Source organism: Miscanthus floridulus, chromosome 19 (assembly GCF_019320115.1).
Source record: "Miscanthus floridulus cultivar M001 chromosome 19, ASM1932011v1, whole genome shotgun sequence".
In the NCBI taxonomy this organism is placed as follows: domain Eukaryota; kingdom Viridiplantae; phylum Streptophyta; class Magnoliopsida; order Poales; family Poaceae; genus Miscanthus; species Miscanthus floridulus.
The window spans coordinates 37960065-37971328 of NC_089598.1; the positions used below are offsets into that span (position 1 = coordinate 37960065).

Consider the following 11264-nt stretch of genomic DNA (forward strand, 5'->3'; position numbering starts at 1 on the left):
ATGAAAAAACTCAAAACTAGAAAGTTGTAGATCTCGTCGAGATATATAATTTTCATATAAAAATTATCTTCATTTAATTCCGCAAAAAAAATATATGATTTTTCTAAGATATATTAATCATATCAAATCATTTTTTTTGCGGAATTAAATGAAGATAATTTTTATATAAAAATTATAGATCTCGACGAGATCTACAACTTTCTAGTTTTGAGTTTTTTCATTTGAAGTCGTTAAGATGCTCAAAAAAAATTAATGACATATTTAGACTTAAGGGTATTTTTGACTTTTCACACCTGCTGTTTGACGGCGTTAGAGTCCAAACTGACGACAGTGGCATGGAGGGCACAAAAAAGTTAAAGCAGTAGCGCTGAAGACCGCTGAACTTTTCCAGGAACACACAGGGCATTACGATCTTTTTTAATGGCACACAAAGGAATTCCCCCTGATACATTCCTTTGCTAACTCTGCGGTTTACACAATGACAATAAGATATATTATAGAAAGCCTAGTAGCCACAACCATTTGCACATAAAATCTTGGTAGATCAATTTACAAGCAGAAAACCAAATATGAGCAAGCACAGTAATATTTGCACAAAATCATTTACAATACACCATCCAAACAAAAATCAAAACCGCACACAAATCCTATATATAGAACTTCAATGGTATCCTCCTCCTAACATGGGGAGGGGATTATTGCTTGTAAAAAAAATCAAATCAAATCAATAATTATAGTTTCTTTCCCTCAAATTTTACAACTCAAGCATTGTACAACCCACCCCACCCCCACCCCCTCCCAAAAAAAAACAGAAGGCAAGCCGAACTATCACCAATAGTATTCGATCCACACTCTGTTGAAAACTGTTGCTAACTAACTGTAACCAGCTAACTGCTGTCTCATGCAGTTTCTGCAGTGTCAGTTGTAGCTGAGGGCTTTTCAGTGGCAGTGTCGTCCTGAGATGACAGCTCAACGACAGCGTCCGCGTCTGCCGGCTTCTCATGGACTGGGTCCTCTTCCTCTAATGGTTTGCCAGCGGCTGATTTCTCAGGGGACACGCCCTCCTCTTATGCCTTATGCCTTGACACCGTTCTCCTCTTCCTGTTGTGGCTTCTCCACAGCTACACTGTCCTCTGATGACTTGGCATTTGCCTCGTCGTCCTCCGACGGTTTCTCAAGAGTAGCGTTGTCTTCCGATGGCTCTACAATTGCCTCACTTCCCTCCAATGACTTCTCAAGTGCCACACTGGACTCTGGTTTGGCAATCACCTCATCTTCCTCTTTTGCTTCCCCAAGGGCAGCATTGTCTTCTAATGGCTCTGCAGTTATTGAGCCTTCCTCCAATGGCTTCTCGGGAGTTACAACGTCCTTCGACAGCTTGGCAGCGACCTCTTCTTCCTCCAATGGTTTATCAAGAACAGAATTGTCTTCTGATGGTTCCACACTTGCCACACCTTCCTCCAGTGGCTTCTCAGGACTTGCAATATCCTCTGATGGGTTGGCACTCACTTCATCGGCCTCCAATAGTTTCCCAAAGAATGCATCGCTTTCTGATGGCTCCGCGCTCATCTCATCCTCCTCCAGTGGCTTCTCAGGAGTTACAGTATCCCCTGAAGGCTTGGAGCTCTCCTCATTGGCCTCCAATGGTTTCCCCAGGGGAGCATTGTCTACTGATGGCTCTGCATTTTCCTTGTCTTCCTCTGATGACTTCTCAGAAGTTACATGGTCATCTGGCAGCTTGGCCCTCACCTCTTCTGGCTCCTCAATAGCTTTGTTTTCCTCTGATGGTTTGCTGCTGGTATCTTCGTGGTGCATGCAATCTTCAACAACTGTGTCACTTCCTGGTGTTGTTTCTATGGGTGCACTTCTCTGATGTGGTGTCTGATAAGAAATGTCACCTTGTACAGGTTCATCAGTGGTTATGCTGCTGTTCTGATGGCATACAAGAAGTGTTTCAGTATCTGAGCTGCTTTCTGACGGTTTATCACAAACAGCATCACTTTCAGTTCCCATTGGCTTCTTAGCAGATGCATCATCTTGAGGTTTCACTGGCTGATCAGTTTCCTTATCAGGAAGAGCATCAATTTGCGGTTCTGGTGCCTCCATGGTAATCACATCAGTTTGAGACTTCGATGGCTTACTGACAGATACGTTGCTCTCAGGATCTGATGACGGTACTGATAGTTTATCAGCACCTGCATCACTTTGAAGCCTAGAAAGCTCATCACTAGGTGTACTACTTTGATGCACTTCTGGCTTCTCAGTTGATTTATCGCTTTGCGGTTCTGATGACTGCTCAACTGACTGATCTGCATTATTTTGTGATTCTGCAGGTTTTTCTGTAGCTATGTCACTTTTAGGCTCTGATGAATCTTTGGCAGCTGTATCACTAACAGGCTCTAGTGGATTCCCAGGATGATCCTCATTTTGAGGTTCCAATAGCTGCTGCATATTCGCATCCTTCTGATGTTCTGATAGTTGCTCCTTTGGAACCTCAGCAGGTGCAACGCTTTGAGATTCTGATGAGTGCTCAGCAACTGCATCACTTTCAGCTTCCATTATATGGTCAGCTGCCTTCTCAGCCACAATGCATTTAGACTCTAATCGCAGCCCAGCATTTGGATTGCTTTGAAAGTCTGGAGGATTCCTACCAGATGAAAGCCCTTCAGGTTCTGAGTGATCCTTGTTTAATTTAGTGGCATTACTTTCAAGCTCTAGCATCTTTTCAATAGATGCTTCACTCCCTCTCGTCTCCGCAGCAATCTTTTCACTTTGATGTGGCTTCTCAACCTCTATAGTTTTCAGTGGCTGCTCAGATGGTTCGTTAGTTTGAACTGGCTCCTCTGAAGCATCTTTTATTGATGGTTTCTCGGTGATCAAATTGGTTAGAGGTGGCTTCTCAACAGCCATGGTGCTTTGCAATATTTTCTCAGTAGCCATATTCCTCTCCAAGATCTCCCGAGGGGCTGTATCACTTGATGGCTTCAATGTGGCTGCTACACTTTCTACCTTCTCAGTGATCATACTTTGAAGTGGTTTCTCCGCAGCAGTGTCAGTCTTTGATAACTTCTCAGCATTAAAAGCACTTTCAGATGGCTTCTCAGTGGGCTCAGGGATCTGACTAGGTGCTATGGTAAGCATGTCAGTCTGTGATGGTTTATCTGTGGAAACATCACTTTGCAATACGGTTGCAGCCAGTGGTGGCATTTTGGTTGTCTCACTTGTTACTGATAGCTTCATGGATGTATCATTGCTCTTCTTTGTAACTTCGATGGTCTGCGATTGGTTTTCAGTGGCCACAATGACTTTCTGTGGCTCCTCAGTAGGTACATTGCTCTGAAACATTTTCTCAACTATGTTGCTTTGCACTGGACTCTCAACAGCCACCTTGCTTGGCAATGGCTTATTGCTAGACATATTACTCTCTAGCTGGTTTTCTGGAGTTACACTCCTTTGCCATGTTTTTTTCACAGCTACGTTGCTTTGGAACGGCTTGGAGACAGCCACACTGCTTTCCAGTGCTTTCACAACAGCTGTACCACTTTGTGACGGCTTCTCAGTTGCAGCACTGCGCTGCCACAACCTTTTGACAGTTCCACTAGTTTCAGTCGTCTTTGGATCAACTGCAGTGGTCAGGGGTTGCTTCCCAGTGCCTATGTTGCGTTGCCATGACTTTCTAACTACAGCCGCAGTATTCTCTGATGGCTTTACATCATCTGTAGTCTTCGTATCATCTGCGCTCTTAGCATCATCTGGACTGGCGACCGATAGCTTCACATCATCTGCACTCTTCGTATCATCTGCACTCTTCGCATCATCTGCACTGGTGTCTGAAGGTTTCTCAATGTTTTCAGTCACAGGGGCTACTGTACTTGTTTCCCCTGATCTCTCATCAACCACACTGGTTGCAGACGATTTCTCAGTACCTACAGTGCTCTTTAGTGACTTATTATTGAACATCCTGCGTCCCCATGGACTTTTAACTTCTGTGGTGTTATCTAATGACTTCATGTCGGTTGTTGGTGATGGTTTATCAGTAGCTACACTTTTCTGTGACTTCTCAGTTGGTGCACTGTTCTGTAATTGCTTCTCAGCAGCCATATTGCGTTGCCATGGTTTTTTTACCACTTTGCTGCTTTCTGATGGCTTTGCATCATCTACACTGGTCGCTGATGGCTTATCCGATGGTAAAACGCTCTGTGGTGGATTCTCAGTTGGTACATTTTGTTGCCATGGTTTTTTTACTAATGTGCTGCTTTCAGACTGTTTCATATCAACCCCATTACTTGATAATGGCTTCTCAGTGGCATCACTGCTCAATGATGGCTTTACAGTGCTTGTGCTACTCAGAAACGGTTTATCTGTTTGCAGACTTCTTTGCCAGCGTTTTCTCATGGCTGCACTGTTTCCTGATGGCTTTACATCAACCACACTGTTCTGCAGTGGCTCTTCTACACTACTTTCTGATGGCTTCTTGTTGACAACATTATTCTTTGACTCACTCTCAGTACCTCGTTCATTTTCTGATGTGGTGCTCTCAGACGGTTTTGTGACATCAACACTACTTTGCAATTGTTTCTCAGCTGCAACATCATTCTTTGAAGTTTTCTCATCTGTAGGCTCATTTTCTACTGGTTTCCTTGTGACTTCATCACCTTGATCTGGATTTTTGGTGGCTTCTTCAGTTTCTGGTTGTTTCTCAGTAGCAACTTTTGCATTCCCAGAATTGTCCTCAAACTGACTGAAATTCCCCTTAACCATAAACAGTTGAGAATGGTGGGTCTTGCAATAAAGTTTGCCTTCATTGGTGATATGATTGGATGGGCTGAGCGTACAACCACCATGGGTGCAGCGGAAACATGATTTATGATAAGAATTCCCATTAAGAGCAACCTGCAAAAATGTAACGGCGTGATGTAAATGTGCCCTTAAATTGTACTCCGCAAAAGAGGCTGGTTAAAATTATTCTATGACCCTGACAGCTATGCACTTAGTGCACTATGATAGAGAAGGTCACTGAATTCTGAACCACATACTTTTGGCTTAGCACACCATCACTTTGGCTTGTGGGAAAGAGATCGAAATTTTAATACTAAAGTATTTTTTCTACATGTTACATGCAATGGGGAATTATATTGGATGCACTATCCTGAAATTGCAACTACTATGGAATTTTTCCAATAATAGTTATAAAAAGTTTAACTACATTTGCAGTTGTGAACAAACTATGCTTCTGATAAAATGCCTCATGAATATAACCAGAGTCCCCCCCCCCCCCCCCCCCCCCCCCCCAAAAAAAAAAACACTTAGGACATGAATAGTTGTCAGCGAGTACACTTAGGAGCAGTGGCGGATCTAGGCAAAACATGTTTAACCCTTCATATAATTTGCCAAAGCTTATGCTAATTGACTTAAAATTAACAAGCTTGACCCCACAGGTTTTGAATCCAGGACCCGCCACTGCTTAGGAGCAAATTGTGCTTAACTGCCAGAGCATTTTTTTCATCTATTGAAGTAGAAAAGAGGAAGACTGACTAATACTGACCTTCTCAAGAGGGTACACAGTCTTGTTGCAAACTACACACTTCTCTTGTGTGCCGACAAACATATTAGAGAATCTACTGCTTTGTTGGCCCTGCACATTGACAATAAAAATAGAGGAAATTGGCATAAATTTGCTGTATATTGCAGCATCAGTGAAATATATTTAGGTACCAGGCACGCCCTAGAGAATCTCAGATACCTTATGTCCATTTGATTTTTCTGACTTAGCTGATCGGGCCACACCTGACATATAACACAGTAATATTTCAGAGAACAGCATTAGCTCAGTTCTTTTTCTCAAACATGCAGGAGAGATATGTATCATTGCATTAATAGAAGAAGAGAGTTACATCCCAGTATCCCACATACACACCACTGAAAAAGTGTTACCTTGCAAAGATGTGTTATATTATAAAAACAATGCTAAAATAAAGTACCAGGTTTATAGGATGAAAAGAGAAAATCATTGTGATCGTGTGCATAATAAGATATGACCGTATAATTTCATATTCAATCGCAGGCATAAGAGTTTGAGCCAACACTCTTGTAGTGTAGCAGTAAGCTCCCAAAAAATCCCCTTGTGTGCAACCCCAAAAAAATAGTGCCGGGGCACCGGGCTGTGGCGCTTATGGTTGGTTCGGGACCTCCTACCAGGGGTAAGTTGCAGTTGTTGCAAGCCCAGAAAGTCATGGTGGGCCCAGATTACGTTGTGCCCCTATAGGGTGAAGCCAGGGTTCGGGGTTTTTTCTTGGCTTGTGTGGTTGACGCGTCTTCTTAATCATAATGCCTTAGGGAGGCTGTTCCCAGGGTCGAGTCTTTTTGGAGTTGTATATTTTCAATCACAAACATATGCACTGTAGCATCTACCCATGCAAATTGTGAGGACAATAAGGTAATTAACAATAAATATCACAGCATCTTAGTCCAATTGATTGTCTCCAATACCTTCAAAACTTTTCTCCAAACTGCCTGTTGATTTTAATATCTGGTCATAGTGAGGCTTGCAGTATAGGACACCTTCCACGGAAGAATAATTACTAAACTGCAGAAACAAGAACCAGAAGAACGGAGTTAGTTGCAGTATTAGTTTGATTAGGTTTCACAGATGCACCTTTTAGCTGCAAACATATGAAGATAATACAATTGTCAACTAGTTTGGCGTAGCATAAAAGATTCAGTATATCATTATTGCTGTTGTAAAAATTTAAAGCTTCTGAATAAAGCTACAGTGTGTCAAACAATGTGGTCTGAAGTAATAGTGGTAGCATGCCTAGCTCGGTAATGAAGCAGCCAGCATATGCTTCAGAAAGCCATTTATCTTGCACTGTATTGTTCCTTGATCATATCAACTTCCTACAAGAATTATGATAGCTAAGGAATATGCTTTTCTGCTCTCTACAAGAATGCCACCTAACGAAAAAGTTTTCTTCTCATCCTCTGGGAGCACACCATGTTCTAGGGAAAGCAAGTACAAGGAGGTCATGATAAAGTTAAACACTTAAACCAGTATGACATATCATGATATCAATAGTCTATGAAAATGGGTTCCTCAAAAAGTTATATGGATATTATATTCATAAGGACAGCAAGATGTATGCCTTGACATCATTTGGTTATAAAGTTACAGTTATCAATTATCCCATGCAGTTCCAAGGGAAAACCTTGTTGAACACACATCCATAATGCACAAACAATTGGTCGGGGTCATGATTTTACTAGGCGTGTGAGTTTTGTTTCTGTTATGTGTGTGTGCGGGTGATCTTTATGGGGCTCTACTCCCCCTCTCTTTTTTTTCTTCTTAATATATTGATACGTAGCTCTCCTGCATGTTCGAGAAAAAAATGATGCACAAACAAAATCCAGTACACTGAACTCCCCACTTTACGAAGAACAAAAGTGCTTAAAAAATCTAGACTATTTTTCTAGAAGAGAAAAAATCTTCAAGCATGTCTCAAGTCTTGTGCTTTGTGATTTCTACCCAGCTCACTATCATGCGTATTAGTCTGGTTAGGTTTCACACATGTAGCTTTGGCTGCAAATAAGAAAAGATAGCACTGATGCCACTAATATGATTGTAGCATAAGAGATTCACTATGATCATTATTGCTCTCAACAAAATTAGAAGTTTCTGAATTAAGGTACAGGTGCACCAAACAACGTGTTCTCACAGAATAATGCAAGCATGTCTAATCAGGTACCAAAACTACATCCATATGGGAAAGGCATTTGTCTTGCACTGCATTATTACATGATTATATGTCAACTGACTGCAAGAATTATGACAGCTATGCCATGTGCAAGGGAAAGCAAGTACAGAGAGACCATGATATAGCAACACACTGTTTTAATACTTAAAGTGATAGATATGACACATCACTACATCAGTAGCCTATGGAGATTGATTCCTCAAAGAAGTTAAATGCATATTATATTCATAGAAGGACAGAAATCTTTAGATAATGACATTATTTCACACTCCTACATTATCATGATTAAAAAGGTAAGATCAATTGTCATTAGCCATTCATCGACAAGGGAACAGCTGAAGAGGTAAATGTGCACTCAACCAATCAGTTGGCACACGCACTTTGCCATGTGGTTGCAAGAGAAAAGTTCACTGATGGCGCACCCGTGCTGAAATGAAACAGCAAAATTGTGTACCCTGTACTCCCTATTCGTGACTTTTGTACCCAGTTCGCTGTCAAGCAAGAACAAGTACAAATTCAACGCGCAACAAGTAATTCCGTGCGCAAATCCTGCACAATCGCAGTCGACATGATCATGCAACCTATAACTGACAAACCCAGACCAAGGAAGTACAGCAACTGAAGAAGCAGCCAAGCAATTCGAAGCAACAACAAGACAGCCCAGCTACTCTGACTTGAGCGACGCTCGCAATAATAGCCCGAATCACAAAAGCACCAGGTAACGGTGCGATTGATCCTACACCTGAACTGTTGCTTCGTAACAATACTGTGCTCGCGAGCAGGGGAGGGATAGGAAACGAAGGGGGTGAAGAGAGGGACCTGGAGTGTGCTCTTGCAGTGGTGGCACCGGAAGCAGGGGCGGTGGTAGACGCGGCCGTCGGCGGCGAGCTCCTCGATGGGGTACACCGTCCGGCCGCACGACGCGCACTTCTGCGTGGTGCCGCCCCACGCCCCCGACATCCCTTCGCCGCCGTCGCCGCCCTCCTGCTCCGTCGTGCCTGCGATAGAGAGGCGAAGGATCGGGGAGGGAGAAGAAGAGAGAGAAAGAGAAAGAGGCGACGGCGACGGGTGGGGTGGATGATTGGCGAAGGTGGAAGTGGAAGGAAAGTGCTGCATAGCTCAGGCGGCCTACCTGTCGTGGAGGGAGAGAGGCGTGGGAGAATAACGGAGGCGCGGACGGCGAGTTGGTGCGGACTGCGTTGTGCGCGCTCCCGCCGCGCCGCCTGCTTTTGTCAAAAGAGGTCGGAATTGCTACGGGCACCGCCGCAGGCCGCCTGCAGGGATTTTAGGGATGTGTCATGCGTTTTGAAAGGAAAAGTAAAAAAAAAAACTAAACTTTCTTTCAAAGTGTGATCACGAAAGTGACATCAATAATGATATTGACATTAAGGCCCGTTCGGTTTACCCATATTCGACTGGTTCGGCTTCTTTTTTTAGCCGGAACAGTAGTTTTCTCTCACAATAATTCAGCCAGAACAGTGTTTTCAGTTAGTTTTAGCCAAAATTCTGCCAGCCGAACGGACCTAAATATTTATCAGGTACAAACTTAGCTAGGCCTAGAATAACTTGAACTTAGAGGTAGGTTATTTAGAGCCTCTTTGGTATAGGAATTTATTGGGATTTTGAAGGTGACTACCCTATTTTTTTATCTAAAAATCAACGTGCTCCAAATATGCCTTGTAAAACTAGAAATAAATTTGGTGGAAATGTACTTCTTAGAGCAACTCCAAGATACTATCTGTATCCTTTCTTATGGATATGAAAGAGATTTTGATAAAAAAATACACTCCAAATTTTAAACTCTATAAGTCTTGCTAGTAGTGGAGTAACCAAGCAAGAAACATTCATCACTTTTTTCTCAAACTTGCTTAATCTTGTGTCTTTCTTCAATATGTAGCATTTGCAACCAAAAACCCGAAAGTACGCAATATTGGGCTTTCTATCATTCAAGAACTAATAAGCAGTCTTCTCCTTCAATGGATGACAATAGAGTCGGTTGCTATAGTAGCAAGCTGTGTTGATTGCTTTGGCCCAAAAAGAATGAATCACATTGTACTTATTCAACATTGATCTTGCCATGTCAATCAAAGTTCTATTATTGCTCTCAACTAGGCCATTTAATCATGGAGTGTACTTGGCCGAAAATTGATGTCTTATTCTAAACTCATCACACAAATCATCAACTCTTGTGTTCTTGAATTCACTTCCATTGTCACTTCTCACTTTCTTGATGGTGGAGACTAAAAAGGGTAGAGATATTTGTTTTAATTATGGAGTGCTCTCAACTCTTGTATCCTTTCTTGCTTGGTTTTTTATAACATATTTTTGTGGTTGATATTTGTCACAACTCTAAAAAGGGTGGAGACTAACAAATGTACCCATGGTTGATAAACAATTTCATACCCAAGAAGTTTGGTCATGGTTGTCATGCACCTATGCGAAATATAAATATTAATTTGACAAAAATGTTGAACACTTTAAACTTAAGTTTTCACCCATGGAACCCAAATAATGATTATACCAAGTTTTCTTCGAGCTCACTCCGCATAAAAGTTAGTGGATGTTACCAATTTGATCCCATTTTCGAGTCTCCTCATCTGAAAATATCAATTCTTTTATTGTTAAAAAAGAAGTTATTAACATCACCCATCTTCAAAGCAATATGTTATTCTATTTTTGCTAGCAAACTGTCGGTGTTTCGAATCACCGGCTAGTAAATTTCTAGTTTGCGCGTCTGACCCTGATGGCTGTGCTCGGAGGACACAAGGATTTATACTGGTTTGGGCGAAATGTTCCTACGTCCAGTCTATTGCTGCTCGTGTTACCGGCACTTGGTTTGTAATAGGGGTTACAAACAGACGAGAGAGGGAGAAGGTCCTAGGTCTCTGATGAAAAGTGTGAGTCTGGTTGAGCTCTTTATCTACTATCGAGTGCCTAAGCCTCCAGCCGCTCAAACATGTTAGATGTGTGGGCATGTCCCCTTCGTGGGGTGCCCTACTTCCCCTTTTATACATGAAGGGGAAGATGCAGGTTACATTGGAGAGAGAAAGAGACGAGGAGAGGAAGGCTTCCGGAATTGCAACGTCTTCCATCTTCTTTACACAGGTCCCGTTGGCCCTGTAGATGACGACGGGGATGGCTCCACGTCATGGCCCTGTTTGTCATTGATGCCGTACGAGGGCATCGTCAACCGGTCGTGACGCTCCATCCCGTCCCAACAGACGGCATGGCCCGTTGACATCTCCGCTTGAGGCCATACGGAGAGTAGGTAGTACAACGCTGGCACACCCAATGCTATTGGCGACATGCATCCTCAGACGTGTCCCGTTGTGGCCGTAGGTCACATCAAGACGCGCCTACTCCCCTCCTGGCATCAGAAGTTTGACCCTAGACTCGTACTTTCAGACCCGTAGTGGTTGGGGCAGTACGGACCTCCGTCAGGCGAGGGGGAGCCCGCGCCCTCGAGGGTCGGGCGAGGCAAAGTTCGTGCCCTCAGGGTCGGGCGATGCGAAG

The 11264-nt window shown here is 42.9% G+C and overlaps 1 protein-coding gene across 1 annotated transcript; it reads right to left on the minus strand.

The window, feature by feature from the left end:
- Nucleotides 1-536: 536 nt before the first annotated feature.
- On the minus strand, nucleotides 537-8872 carry LOC136526768 (uncharacterized). The gene is made up of 5 exons (XM_066519361.1): nucleotides 8571-8872; nucleotides 6490-6586; nucleotides 5744-5787; nucleotides 5546-5635; nucleotides 537-4893 (listed from the first exon to the last, which is right to left on the minus strand). The coding sequence occupies exons 1-5, from the start codon at nucleotides 8865-8867 to the stop codon at nucleotides 1075-1077; spliced, it is 4347 nt and encodes a 1448-aa protein (XP_066375458.1). The 5' UTR covers nucleotides 8868-8872; the 3' UTR covers nucleotides 537-1074.
- Between the last annotated feature and the right edge of the window lie 2392 nt (nucleotides 8873-11264).

What these genes read in the sequence shown, in the direction of transcription:
- LOC136526768 (XM_066519361.1), bottom strand. Translation starts at nt 8,867, where the DNA reads ATGCAGCACTTTCCTTCCACTTCCACCTTCGCCAATCATCCACCCCAC. An exon ending in ACTGCAAGAGCACACTCCAG is followed by an intron (nt 6,587 to 8,570) that starts GTCCCTCTCTTC and finishes TTGTTTCTGCAG; the next exon opens with TTTAGTAATTATTCTTCCGT. An exon ending in TTTGGAGAAAAGTTTTGAAG is followed by an intron (nt 5,788 to 6,489) that starts GTATTGGAGACA and finishes GTTATATGTCAG; the next exon opens with GTGTGGCCCGATCAGCTAAG.